The 14,836-nt window shown below is 42.6% G+C and overlaps 2 protein-coding genes across 4 annotated transcripts; one reads left to right on the top strand and one right to left on the bottom strand.

Annotated features, from left to right (window-relative positions):
- Positions 1 to 1,130: 1,130 nt before the first annotated feature.
- On the top strand, positions 1,131 to 5,403 carry RB195_002421 (uncharacterized protein; the record flags this gene model as incomplete). 2 transcript variants are annotated; one of them, XM_064199674.1, is made up of 4 exons in its annotated part: positions 1,131 to 1,332; positions 3,107 to 3,165; positions 4,358 to 4,544; positions 5,231 to 5,403. In XM_064199674.1, 4 exons carry the CDS (start codon positions 1,131 to 1,133, stop codon positions 5,401 to 5,403), a joined length of 621 nt encoding a protein of 206 aa, XP_064055555.1. The 2 variants fall into 2 exon arrangements, with proteins under 2 accessions (XP_064055555.1, XP_064055556.1); XM_064199675.1 differs by having other exon boundaries at positions 1,233 to 1,332.
- Positions 5,404 to 6,562: 1,159 nt separating this feature from the next.
- RB195_002420 (uncharacterized protein) lies at positions 6,563 to 14,220 on the bottom strand (the record flags this gene model as incomplete). 2 transcript variants are annotated; one of them, XM_064199673.1, is made up of 9 exons in its annotated part: positions 6,563 to 6,664; positions 7,009 to 7,079; positions 7,137 to 7,176; positions 8,814 to 8,997; positions 9,285 to 9,417; positions 11,176 to 11,329; positions 12,415 to 12,592; positions 12,900 to 13,024; positions 14,125 to 14,220. In XM_064199673.1, the coding sequence occupies 9 exons, from the start codon at positions 14,218 to 14,220 to the stop codon at positions 6,563 to 6,565; spliced, it is 1,083 nt and encodes a 360-aa protein (XP_064055554.1). The 2 variants fall into 2 exon arrangements, with proteins under 2 accessions (XP_064055554.1, XP_064055553.1); XM_064199672.1 differs by having other exon boundaries at positions 7,009 to 7,176.
- Positions 14,221 to 14,836: the final 616 nt, after the last annotated feature.

Below are 14,836 nucleotides of genomic sequence, written 5' to 3'. Positions count from 1 at the left end.
CCTCTTCTCTTTGGCTTTCTCTTTTTGTCGTCACACTTCCATATTTTCTATTTTACCAGTATTTAGATTTCCAGCGCTTGTTGGGCCAAAGCGGGTAAAAGGGAGGCTAAAAAGATGGCAGGAAGGCACCAAGGAAAGTAAACTTGTTAAAGTAGTTTAACAGTTCCTCACTTCTGTCAAGAATACTGTATTAGAGCTTTGCAAGTGTCCGCCAATGTTATATGGGAAGTAATATTTCTAAAAAAATGGATCAGTACATTACATAGACGAAATAGACAATAGTTGGACCACCGAACATGTGAAATAGTGACATCTTTTTTGTTCATAAATCATTGTTTTGCATTGGGACCTTCTCTGCAAACATTCAGAATCGCTTATCAATGGATAAAAGGATGATAATGCGAACAGGCTCAAGCTGAGCACGAGGAAGTGTTTTAGTTACCAACTAGCAGAACCTAGTGAGGATTAGATAACTTGAAGCTTTTCTGGTATGTATGTCCTAGTTGTTTTCAATGGAACCAAGTTTGAGATGAAATCGCTATTTAATTAGAGAGCGAGTTTCCGTTAGAGTTGACAAAGGTGTACGAGTTGTTCGTTCTTCTCCAGCAATTAGGCCACCTGAGCTGATGATGACATTCGACTGCTTATAAAAAAATTTCCAGAAATATGACACCTTAATTCTTGCTAGCTGCCATTTTTGGCTTTCTAATGCTAGTTCACGGACAAACAGTTTTGTTCGTCCACACGATTTCTTTCTTTTTCTCGGGTTTTTACCTAACTTCCAGCCCAGATGAAGAAGACTAATAAGTTTAGAGCCTTGCATGCCCATGATGCACCTTGCTGCAACACTATATAGCACAGAAAATGATGGCGAATGTCGTAGCCGACTGTGCAACACCTTTCCCTAGACCACAAGAAGGGGTTGTGACGGAGAACAAGACAACAAACAACAATAAGAGAACAACAAGCTTCTTGGCAACGGTAACATCCACTTTTTGCTACCTATTTTAGCTTCCTAGTGACTCACTGCGTCACGTATTTATTCGCTTGTTCACACTGGTATCTACTCTATAGTCTAACGATCTTCGACGACCAGATACGCAGAAAAATCGTCTAGGAACGAGGTGATAATGATCACCAAAAACACTCGCGTACGCTACGCGCGCACCTCCTCGTCGTCAGACATGTGTAGTGCTGCTGGCGGTGGCCGTTGTGTGTCTGTGGTATGCGGCATGAACTGGATCATCCTGTTAACAACGCTCATCTCGCTGAACCTCTTTGCCTCACTCGTCGCAATCCTACTGCTTACGGCTCATTTATTCGCATATCACAGTGAGTGCTATCACTTCTACAACCGATTATAGTCTTTAGATTCGAGAAAAGAGGTTTTCTTCAAAAGAGGTTTTGTATTAAATACGGCAGCTCACACGGCTGTTTATGCGTCGGTGACTGGGCACTAGTGGATCGTCGAATAAGCCATATATATGAAGCCGAAGCAGATTTTAGAAAGTAGGAAAATTCAGGGACTATTTGAGCTTGCTTTATATTGGTAGATCGTACTCCAGTTCGTGGCAACTTCATGGGGGAAAAGCCTTCGTAGGAGAAATAAGAAAATGTATTTTTTTTATGAATTTTTAAAGCATTTGATAAGCTCTTGGTCATTTTTATTACTTCATTATATGTTGTGTGGCTGTGGTACCGTATTAATCTGCCTCTAGTTGCTTGTTAGAAGTAATGTTCCTACAAAAAATAACTATCGATTTGCTGTGATCACCGAGATGTACCCCGGATTTGACTGCGATCTTATCTCCGTATGTGTTGGGAGGGAGTAGCGCAGTCGGTAGGATGGTCGGCTGCGAATGTGTGGTACATAGTTGTAGGCCGCCATAAGCCAACCAAGCCTTTCATTCATAGGGTGTCAACAAACTGATACAAGAGGTGTCTCTGAGAGTAAAACATTTACTCTGGTTCGTGAGCTGACCCCTACAAGTCCTTGTAATGATTGCAACTGCGTTCGTAAACATTGAGCGATTTTGAACTGAAGTCAAACGCGTTCCAAAGCGATTGATGAATGCCAAATTCTTTATTCTCCAAACATGGACAAAGAACAATGTTTGAAAGCAGAACTGCACCAAACACAAGGATTGCTCGTTTACGGGAACTTCTACAAAACACTGGAGCACTTTCCAGTGGCCGAGAGCGGGATGGTGACATCTTGTTTCATCGCCCATGACCGAGTTGTAAACCTAGATGCGGCACAACGGTCACAGAATAAAGTAAAAGCTCTGGGTTCTTGGTGGATTTCTTTAGTCAGCCAAACCTGAGGATGTAAACATTACGTTGGATCACATTATACGGCGATTTTAAGGTGAAGTAACCCTTCAAAAAAGCGTTTTTTATTAGTCTTGTGTTTTTTTTTGAGCCACTTGTGTGTTGCAACGCTCCAAAGTCACGGTAAAAAAGGGAAGATTTGACACATTCTTCAGAACCACTATGACCGAGGTGGAAAGGCGAAGCATGCGGCCAAAGAAATTATGCTGTTTATGGACTTACTACAGTGTCGAATGCAACAGCAAAACGGTGGCTTCAGTGATTCTGTTGCGTCGAACCGCCATGTGAGCACTTATTCTACTGCCCAGGAACTGAAGATAAGCCAAGAAACCGTTTGGGACCGTTTGCATAAGGCAGAATTGGCCAGTAGAAAAGGTGCTGTGTTCCATCAAGATAACACCAGGTCGCACACATCTTTAATGGATGGGCGGTTCTACTGCTCCCGCCGTATAGTGCAGACCTGGCAGCAGGCGACAATCACCTTTTCATGCATCTGCAAAGTTTTCTTGATGCTACAAAACTGGCCTCAAGAGATGCTTGTGAAGATGAGGTGGCCAAGTTTGTTGCCTATAAGGACGAGGACTTCTACAATTGCGGAATTATGAATTTGCCATCGAAATGCACAAGCGTTATCGCACAAAACGGCGCGTATTTGCTCTAAATCGGATAGTCCTAACTATGGTAATTTCGAAATAAAGCAGAGAAACGCTCAAAACGTTTAACATCACCTAATATTTTAGGCGCAACCTTTGCAAATTACTCGTGCTTTGTTTAGATCCTCGAAAACTTGGTGATAGCCCAACGGCAGCCGCTTTGACGACGAGGACAAATCAAGTGAGTGACGGGGTTTCTTTCGAATATACAATTTTTTATTTTCGATCAATTTACGCGTAACCGTGTGAGTCATGTGGAAAATAGCAGAACTGAGTAAGCTTCCTGTTATACGCACGTATGTGCGAACACGCATTTTCATAGATGTTTCATGTTGGCGTTAGGATGCCAGATAATCACGCTGATTTGGATTACTTGTGCATTTGTGTGACGCGGACAGTCTGGAAATAAGTAGTCTTCACCTGATTATATTGTTGCGACGCATCTAAAACGTCTAGCTAGCGGATTCGCTCACACAACACAGGGAAACAGCTTCATCTTGTAGGCAAACTGGCTTAGAACTCCAAGAATGATTGGTTAAAAATTTCTAGTTAGGAATTTTTTCAGTGGCCAGTATGTAGGATATTACTTTATATGCTTGAGGCAAAAGGTGAACATTGTAGAAACCCTTCGACTAATTAAGAAGGATTGAATTCTTTGATAAAACAAAGATAACGAGTATTTTAGGAGGATGTCATAAATGTCATTTACTTTTCATTTGACAGTGCCTTCAAAACAATAACGTGGAACTCAAAACAACAGCCACTACATCTATGGTGGGGACAAAAACAGATATTTACACACAACAACGAATGTGAAGTGAATAGTGAATGTCCTTAGCAATTAGGTAGACAACTCGAAAAATCCGTTTTTTTCCGAGGACTCCAAAAACGAACCCTCCCTTTTTTGGTCTGTAGGGCCCAATTCTCTATTACTCGCTCTCTCTGCTATTCCTGAAAGAAAAAAATTGGCTCTTTTTTGAGTGATTTAGTGTGTGTTACTCTAGGTTTGTATCTGCGCCTTCGACCAATATTTTTCGAGAATTTTGTGACGTGAAACCTCTGTTCAGAACGTGGAGACAATTTTGGCTCTCTAGGACTTCTCTATTCCTCTTATGAGCTTTTCTCGTGAAAACCCACAAACAAGGAACGGCACAGTGTAATCTACAGAGGATTCTGATGCGTAAGCTCAGCTGGACGGATTATCGGCAAAGATCGACTCATCCGCTTCTTACGAGATCGCTGATCCTATGTACGTCGACAACGTTGCACAAGCAAGCACGCGCTTTGTATTATGTCTTCAAACGTTGGAAATTCCATTTAGAGAGATCCTGAAGTCAAACATTCGTGGAAATTATCGAAGAGAAATGTTTCAGGGTAATAACCCGTGCGCTAGTGGACAACTGAGAACGTTGCTAGGTATATCGTGTGCAGCTGCATTGGATATGGCCATTTACGAGGACAATACGATGATGTTAACACCTCGTGATGGTCGGAGGACGGCGACGACGCTGGCGCCGACGTCGACACCAGAAATCGTACCATTTCTCGAGCCCACCAACAGTGAGCATTTATATGCTAGAGTAGCACTAATAAGCTTTTTTCAGTGGGTTCTGTAGAGGAGGGTCAGCAGCAACTATCTCCGCCAAAATCTTTCTTTTTTATTCGTTGCGCAACTATCGCATAAGTAAAAAGCGGTTTTCATGGTAAAAAAAGGGGCCGCGCCGCAGCCGCACGCTTTGCGAACACATTGTGGCGGTAAGGAACAAAAGTTTTGGTGAGGACTGTGCCCGCTGTTTGTATCTGCGGCTCTTTGCATCGTTATCTTTCAACAAGAAAACATTCGACATTCCTACGCTGCTACTTTTCTCAGGCCAAGTGAATAGATAAAATAGTAAATGAGCAAAATAAAATGAAGTGATGGGAGAACTGGAGTGTCAATCCTAGAGAGTGAATATTTATAAATACGGTTTTGTTCCTCGGAATATGATTGTGTTTTCTGACTGTGATGTCCAACACGACATTTGTTGTGATGACATGCTGATTGAAATACTGCAAAAATGGATGAGTGAATCTGACGGTAGGCGGATGCGTGTCGCATCTTTGCTGAGGTGTCGTCCTCAAACATATCCTTTTCGACCTTCAGCTATAGCTTTCACAGAACCTACTCATTCGCCGCTTTCCCACAATCATGGAAATTTGTGTATTTGGCACTTCAGCGAAAGTCTGTGAAACAGGTTCTCTTTAAGGTCCGGAACGAAGCAAATTCTCACGGGGATTGTTCACCATAATCGCAACGTGCTCCTCTGTGCGAGACTTGTTGGATGAACGAGAATGTAAGGATAAGAAGGAAAAAATCGGATGTGGTGATGCGCTTGAAATAGCAATGCAATGTCCATACACTTGTTTCTGCTCATCCTAGTCGTACACAAACTAGAGGACTACATATTTAATAGAATACTCGTTCTCACGAGTATTTTATGCTTTTTTCAATTATCCTACATTCTGTGGCCTTGTAATCTCGACTCGCTTGTTCACTACTTCGACTGAAACTCGTTTCTTCTGAATTAATATCAACTAGTCAACTACTAGTTGTACCTCTACGTAGATGTATTTTTAACGACAGCTACCGACAAATAAAATCGATGTGACTTTTTTGCGTTCTAGTTTCTGTGCTCCTCCTCTTGCTGCTAAAGGAACCTCGTAGGAAGGAACTGAAAAGAATTGGTTCAATTACTATTATACCCACTTCTTTTCGTTAATCTCCAAAAAGACCTGCATCTCAACTTCTCAGCATTTCTCGTTGACATACGATTACATCAAAACAGGGAAGTCCGTTCCTAGGGTTCAAACCTTTTCCACCTATCAAACACACTTCACTTCTTAAACACCTTTCAAATATCGACGAGCTCGTGCAAAGAAGTCTACTTCGAAAACCTCGAAGGAAAAAAAAGAGGAGAGATAGAGGGATTTGACATTTTCATGCGTACACTTTTCTGAGCTATGTTGTCGTTGTAGCGCCATGGATATTATAGGAAAAATTCTTCTTTTTTTTTTCGTGTTTTACTTATAGACTTATAATTACTTATAATTCGTATAGTAATATCCATTTTTTAAACAGCTGAAGAATGAATAAATGGAATTTTTATAGAAGGCAATTTAGGGGACTGCACACAAAGCGATTGAGATTTATTTGTACTAGAAACTAAGCAAAGCAAATCTCGTTTTCGTGGAAACATTTGAAAAGATCACACGAGAAGTACACACAACGGACCGAGTTGTGGAAGACAAAGAAAGACGTGATGGTACACAGTACCTACCCAGTGGTTATCGCTGAACAAAGGCGACAAAAAGTCAGAGTAGTCAGTCCAAGGAGAAATTGGAAGTTCATAATTAACTGTTGACTATGATTTAAAAAAAACTGCCTCAAAGACGCGAGACATTGTATTCATCGGAAAGCCACCATCAAATGCTGGTAGGATTAACGAGTTCGGAATACAATGAAAAGCAATCCAAATGTTGATAAGTACCAAAAAATACGGTTAAATTAAGGCCGAAGGTGGTTGTTCTAACCCAGATCCTTAGTTCTTGAAATCCCATGGATGTAATTTCCCATCAATGTTGAACACTGGGCAATTGAAGCAATTCTTTTGCCACTGTAGAGGACTCGCTCGAGAGATCACCTGTAAATGTGTGTCCGTTTTAGTTCTTACCTACGAAGGACCCTGTGACCCTCATCTGTGAAAAAATAAAAGGAGACCTTGGGGTGTGCAAAAAACATAGTCGCAGCTGCGTTTTTAAATTGACTACTTTTGTCAGTCCTTTTAAGGAAGCATGTTACAGTCTTACGATAGAAGAAAAGGCTATGCTCTCTTACTTCTTCAACAAAGTGATCCTTAACACAAATTCCTAGGTTTTCGTAATTTAAGACTGAACGAGTGGGCGAATGTCTGGAGAGTGGGGGATTTTCGTTTATCACCTACTCAGAAAAAGACCCGCTCTGACCGAAAATCAGGAAAACGCTGACCTGGACTTGATTCTCCCTCAAAGGTTCAAGATTGCTTGATGCCAACCATGGGAGTAAACGTTGATAGTCCGCTAGAATAGCGATCACAATGTCGAACACAATTCGGACAAGCCAAAGCAGAACTGCACCTCCGGATAGAGTTTCCAGACGAATCAACGTGTCTATGTACTAAAAAAAAGTTCTCAATATGTTTTAAAAATATATTCAGCAAGAGTCGTAACAACACAGGACATATATTTAGAGTCTTTTAAAATATATGTAATTTGTATTTAATGGTAGAGTAAGCACTGATTTGGTGGACTAAAAATAAGAATCTTATGAAAAATTTTACAGACTGGCCCAAAAATTAATGTGAACTATTATGCATGTTAGAAGAAATGGCAGAGTTTGTCTGGTTACTACTGTTGTATGTGTGGAACAATTCGGTAGAAATATTGCTTCAGAGAAACTCCATTCATTACTCCTACTAGCATTTTATGATAACAATTTTATCATAAAATGATTTTATGATGATTTTTACTGAAAGGTAAAGAAAAAGGTGACAACTAATATGCGCTTCTTCTCAGGTTTTGCACGCACATCTGCACGCTGAGATTACAACGAGGAATCATGTGTACCTTGGAATTCGGCACGAGCTTAGGGCGCGTGTTATTTTATCGTTGAAAGAACGAACTACTGTGTGTTGGAAATAAAACTTTGGCTGCTGTGGAGAACTGTTTCAGAAAACTGTTACAGAATTGATGAAGATGCAATTGATAAAGGTATACTCCTCCAATTTTCATCGTACACCGGTGCAAAAGAGTCAGAGTATGATGCATTTGTGACCACTCGGGTTATCACATACTATGCTTCAGTCAAATCCCGACCTAAATCCAAGCTTAGGCGTAGGCATAAGCGTATTAGTAGCGCCTGAGTCTGAGCTTCCGAGAGCGTAAGATCGCCCACGGTGGTGCGTTGATTCGAAAAGTTATGTACGACGGTGACTCACGACCTACTTAAATTGTCGGGGGCAACAGTAATTCGGCCAAAACTGTCGGTTAACTCAAAGGCCCATCCACAGACATGTGGCTAGCTTGTAGGTTATATCAAGGCTCTAAAGAGCTTGCTTAGAATACGACTTCTGCACGACTAAGAGAGTTGGAAACACAATGGTGCTCTACCATAGTTTCAATGTGGATAGTGAATAGCGCGAGAATGTTAGAGCCACTGCAGAGTGAAGCAGACCCTGGTTGTCAGCAGTGATGGCTTAGTATGACTTCTTGCTATTACGCTCACACACGCACTTACTATACGTCCGCTCATCCATGCTGCTGGTTCTCGCCGGCGAAATTCTTACTGTAAAATCAATCACAGGAGCATCGAACTTTTTTGTTCTCTAAATTTAGCGTTTCTTGCTTTTTACTCCTTCAGTCAACTTTTGAGTTCTGACAGCAGATGAAAGGATATTAACATATCCTTTCATCTGCTGTCAGAAGATATGTCAATAGATAGAAGTCACAAATCTCGCCCATCTCTACGCATTCATAGACTCATTTAGTGTCCGTTGATAAGAAAGACATCGTTGCTTTTAGACCACTCTCGTATCCTTTCTGAGAAGGCGAGCCAGATTGCTCGCACAGTTGCGGTGCTTTCTGCTACCGGGAGTTCGTGTCACATTCGCTTTGAGAGCCGTGACATTGGAATTTGTGAAGAGAGAACAAACGTGACCCTACGATCAAGTGTCCGTCAGCCCCGCCAGAAGAAAATGTCGCTCTCATTGGCCGCGTATTGCCCTAACAAGCTACTTTTTTTCAAAGATGTCTTACTCCAACGACATCACAATCCTTGTGCATTGAACTCCTGATGGTGTTGTACAACCAAACATTGTGAAGGATGATGGCGGCTCCGACAAGGATCAGCGCTGAAATGAGCGCATACAAGCCGAGATGAGCTCCGAAGTAGAAGAATTTGTACATTTTCTTCTTCGTGATCTCCGGTTCGTTGTGCATTCTGAAAAGGATGCGTCTGAGTGGATTGCGAAGGAAAACAAAAACGAAAACGAAAACAGCTGTCGTCTACAGTCGGCCGCCAACATGTTGCACGAGGCTAACGCAACGCGTCAGCCGCAGAGGCTGCACCGACGCTTCGCCTTTCTAACGTGGTCGCCCATCGACACCGCAGTCCAGCTGCACTTACAAGCTTTTTCTAGCAACAGTGGTTCCTTCGTCACGGTGCGTCGCAGCCAGTTTTAGATATGAAAGTATTCACTAGTTCCCGGAAGAAAAAGACACACTCACTTCTCGCTGTATGCGATCGACTTGAGCTTGTACAGGACAGCACAGTAGCAACCTGGCACGATTAGAATGAAGGCACCAATCACACAAATCGCCACAATCAGAAGAGGTCGTTCACAACTACCGTAGCTGCAGACTGAAACTTTTTTTAAATCTATTTATTAGTTCAATAGTAGTATGGAAGACAATACAAATCTAGAATCAATTCGGTAGTTAACAGTCATTTTCTTGATCAAACAGAAAAAATGGAGTGGTAAACAAAGAAAATAATAATAAGAATTTTCCGTCAGCATTGTAGATTCACAAAAGAAAGAAAATGCATGTTGTGCAGCTAGAAACTGGAAACTGGATTCGTCATTTTAGGGCTCTAAAATCTCAAAATCCGCTCTAGTCGAACATAGAGTGCGAAAATTGTCCTAAGAGCACAAGGATCGTTCTTATCCCTCAAATGCGGATTGCGGAGAGCCCATCTTTCAGACTTTTCTTTCAGCTGGAAGTACCACATGATATGGCATAACTATTCACTTCCTGTCTGTAGAGTTTGGTAAAGTTAAAGCATTAGTAGTTCTAGCCCTATTCTCCTTTTTTCCTTGTAATTCAAAAAGGCTAACATAAACGCCTGTGCGAAATGAAATGAAGAATGATGTGAATGATTGTGTGGAGTGAAAATAACATTAATAACTATGTCCTCCCTAATATGAGGGAACTGATGCGTTGAGGGAGGGAAGGGTTTGATTATCGGGAACTCGGGAGACTAATTTCACAGTTGAGAACGATCCTTGCGCTCTAAGAACGTTTTTTTTTTGCGTTCCAAGTGCAGTTCGATTAGAGCTGTCTGGGGTGCACACCTAACTACCTTTTTGCCCAAAAATCACATAAAAGTCATGTTGTCAGGAAACCTGTAAACGTCATATAAATTAACCAGTCTGAATGTCCGGCTAAAGCCGGACTTCAGACTTTCGGTGATTTTAGCTTCGCTCCCCTTCACTGATCAATGAAAGTTAATAGTAGTGGTGTTTTCTGTAAAATTAGATTTGTGTTTTTTTTTAACAACGCTCTCCTTCTCTTCTTTATATTATAAATTAAGGCGAAAGATTACGCAGTTTTCCTTCTAAACACGTCAATTTTACATATGGAGAATATTCGACCATCAGCTGCAAACACTCCTTCGATGACAGAATAATAAAGATAGTATTTGAAAGCATTACTCGAAGTATAGGTATTCCTCTTGATTTCCCCCAATAGTTATCACAGAATGGTGTTTTAACATTAAATGACGTGAAAGACATCATTCTACTGATAACGATAACTTTCCACGTCAGATCACATAAACATCTTGCTACTATTTAAGCAACCGTTTGCATGCGTGTTTCCGCTTTCTGAGAACGGTATGCTACAAGCTTGAGGCGAACAAAGAAGGAAATAGGCACGCGGAGGAGACATAAAGGTGAAGAGCAAAGCGCCCAGTGTTCACGGCTATGAAACTGCTGCAACCATTTATCTTTTACGTCGTGCACACTAAGGTATTGCGCACCAATGACCGGGTCCAGCGACGCCGGTGGACCCGTCCCACCCCCTTCTATAGATATCTGGCGCCGTTGGACCCGTCGCACCCCCTCCTATAGGTATCTGGCGCCGGTGGACCCGTCGCACCCCCTCCTATAGGTATCTGGCGCCGGTGGATCCGTAGCACACCCTTCTACAGGTATCTGGCGCCGGTGGACCCGTCGCACCCCATTTTATAGCTTTCTAGCGTCGAGGCACCAACTTGACGCCGCTGGACCCGTCGCACCCCCCTTTTTGGATTTCGTGACTGACACACACACACACGTGACAGAATAAGCCCGTTATTATATACATGACAATACTTAGCAGTAATAATAACAATGCTTACCATCTTTGCTCTTCGCAGGGTCAAGTACAACGGTAGTGAGAGGTGCGAAGGCTGCCGCATATAATATGGAAACCAACCAAATAAGAGCTACTGCTGTGCTCACGCGACGAATAGTGCAGAGGGTTTGAAAGCCATAGGGACGAGTGACGCTCAGCTGAAGGCATTCATGGTCAACGTTAACAACGAAGTCTCAGTCAAACACGATCAAATGATAAATAGAAATTCCTTGAGAAGATTAGAGGGTAATGATTACTGTGAACTAAATATCATTATCTTAGGAGTATTTTAGAGTAAAAGCTAACAAAATAATTTCCCTTTTTGGGTAAAAGCAATCCCCGCCACGACTGTCCCATTGCAGGTGTTCCTCAGTGACTGCAACGCGTTCCAGCAAGACGGTTGTCCATGCCCACTGGCTCACGTTAAAGGCATCACCCCACGAATCTGAGGTGGTGCAGATTTCAGGTGGAGTGTTCGTATACGGGATGGGAGACTACGGAGAGGGGGGTGATTCCGTTCATTTCTTCCTAATTGCCGTAAAAAACGGCCCGGAAGATACGGCTTCATTCGTTTTGGCGCACCATTTTGTACAAGAGGTTCGATTGGAGCGCGCCAGTCTTGTGCGGCGCCGCATCTTCCGGGCCGTTTTTTACGGCAATTAGCAAGAAATGGACGGAATCACCCCCCTCTCCGTAGTCTCCCATCCCGTATACGAATACCCCACCTGAAATCTGCACCACCTCAGATTCGTGGGGTGATGCCTTTAAAAGAAAAGGGAAAGAAGTTTCTGGTGTCAATCAATCCCCTTCGGATCCACCTCCACGTTCACTTCAATTCAGAATCGTTTGAGGTTCGAACGTGTAACTGGCCTGTACAATGACTTGCGGTGGCTAACCGATGTGTCAAGTCAGTATTTTTTTACCCTCCCAGGCAAGTGTGGTAGCAATTTATCGACCCCGGAGGGATGAAAGGCTTGGTGAACATTAAGGCGGATTCGAATCTCGGATTGATCGTACAGGAAGCGGAACCTCTAACCGCTACACTACACCCGCCCATGCGCCTCACGTTATCGATAATTATCGATCATTGGTCATGATACTACAGCTACATGATTGTCACAGTGGAACACAAATTTTAGCGGAGAGTCTATGTCCATGGGAAGTTTTTATGCGTTAAATGTTAATTACATAGAGAAACAACTTTATTTTGATCAAAAGGTCAACGTCCGACGGAAATGCTAACCTGTCTCAAAACAATAACGAGAAGATGTGAAAGGCTCAGGTGGATGAATCCGAACGTGGCCGCACAGAGGAAGAGGGCGAGGATAGCGTAAGAGGCAGAATTTTCGTTAGCCATGAATGAGGCGGCACAGAATAGGGAACAGGAGAACACATCGGCCACCGTTCGACTGAGCACCACACTAGAATTCAGAAAATACGGAAAAAGGAACATTCAAAACAATTTCTGGCAAATTCTAGCCCTTCTCCTGTTTAAGCGTTTGTTTTGCAAAGTCGCAGTGTTTACAAAAACTTTAGCGCCAGCTATTCGTGTGCAAGTCACGAGAGAATTGCGTTTTTTCCGCCGTTTGTTTGCTCGGTGTCACTCGGGTCAAAGCAACCCAATAGGCGCTCAACGTCTCCTTCGCCGGGGTTTCCGGGTGGTCACCGGCGTAAACGCCATTAGCGTTTCATTAGCCGAAAAAAATAAGACCAAAAACCAGGACTTACCTGTATTTTCTGGAAGGGAGTCGTCTTTTGACCAATGCGAAAATGGTCAGCAGGCATAGCACTATGCAAGCGAGGAATGCAACAATTGAAAAAGCAGGAACGACTCCTAGAATTGCGGATGTTGCCTGTAAAATCAATTGTAAGCTAAAGAATGGTGATACTTTTGTTATCACCGTGATAGGGAAATTTTACTACTTTTAAGATCCCTTTCTTATGCCTTTATCCATACTCAAAATACACCCGCGAAAGCGATAAGATTTCAATTCGTTAGCGATTTTTCTTAAAATTTGCAATTAAAGGATTTTAGTCATTAGATATTCTCTCCCGGTTTTTCTCACATTTCTTCAATTTTCTCATCTCATCTCAGCTCATCTCATCGACAATTAAATCGGAGGTCACAAGATTTGACCTACTCTTCAGTTACTAGCTGTGTTCATGATTTTCTTTTCCATATATTAAGTGAAAGCCATTCAGTTACCAGCCTTGGACCACCCCTCACCGCGTGAGTTCAATATGATACTGTGAAACTGTTTGCTGCAAGCGAACCCACCAATACAAGGAAGTATGAAGAGGTTATTCGTAACTTTTTCCCATGCTTATGCGCGCGTAACCGTCGGCCTTTCGTAGCTAACGTTAACGAAGGGAAATTTCTGAGAAGGGACAACTTTCTTTTAACTGAGAAAAAGCAATAAAATTCTTTGAATGCTGAATGAGACTTGTTGTAAAAAATGAAATCAAAGAAGAAATACGACAAAACAAAAGGAAACAAAGTGGGCCGGGGCCCTAAACCCTAAGCAGTAGTCTTAGACGATCTGTGTCGTGTAGATTCATGCTACAAAGAAAAAAAGGAAGATGGAAGAAAAAAAAGTTTGGAAGAAGATTAAGAAAAAAGAGGGGGGAGGAGGGGTTGAGTGTTCGCTCCCCTCCCCCCCCCCATTTTCTCCCTCCTCCTCCCACCAACCAACACTTTGCCGTTAATTTTGGGTGCGGCACACTTTGCCTTTAAGAGATAGCATAGGTTCTCCAATCTTTGGAGTATTACGTTTTCTGGAAAACTCCTGACGCATGACGCATCGATGATGCATGTCTGTTGAATGTATGCGAAGAAAATACTTGGACACATTCGGGGATTAAAAGTGTACAGGCTATGAATAGGCCTTGGAAACGTTCGAGAACCGCTTTACAATAACCAGAAAGCTTGCATTCACACGTGTTTTCTTCTCACCCGGTTGATCTTCTCCTTCCTAGCGACGGCATCTCGCAGCTCGGCCTGTTCCAAATTGAGAGCACAGTTGAGCGCTAACTCTTCGAAAGAAGCCATCACAGCGTCATATTAACTTGGGGACACCGTTATTGAAGCTCAGTGTCTAGAATTGACAATTAGTAAAGATCAATTGATAGATCGAAAGTGATAACGACAAGAGAGAAGTTCAAACACTCGCCGAGGTGGGAGATACGGACGTGATGTGGCGAGTGAGTGGAACTGGTTTAGTATGCAAATTCGGAACGTCAACGTTATCTCCTCCATAAGTATGGGGAAGGAACGTGACGATAAAAATGAGAGTGAGTATTTTTGTCAAGATTCTCCTAACTAGGGAGGAGTCCCTCATAGGAAGGGAGCATAAAAGAGCAATGAGCTGGCTCTTCGAGCACTGAGTGGACAGGCGGAGCGGTGACGCACGAGAGTCAAAAAGTAAATAAGAAAATACCGTGTGTGCGGGAGAGCGCAAATATTCGAGCAATTCGTCGAGGAACTCGGTACCTCGTCTTAAGTTAATGCGATCACGATGTGCCGTCTCACTCAGAAAATTACGATCAGGCTACCTTGATTGGTTGAACGAGGACTACAGGCAGTCCATGAAACAGTTAGAGTCACCAAAAAAGTAAACTAACCTTACCGCTACGTGGAGACACTACCAAAAGACTTTTATGAGACC

Source organism: Necator americanus, chromosome IV (genome assembly GCF_031761385.1).
Source record: "Necator americanus strain Aroian chromosome IV, whole genome shotgun sequence".
Lineage (NCBI taxonomy): Eukaryota > Metazoa > Nematoda > Chromadorea > Rhabditida > Ancylostomatidae > Necator > Necator americanus.
Note: the sequence above shows the minus strand (reverse complement) of the source record. Positions and strands in the feature narration are given on the sequence as shown.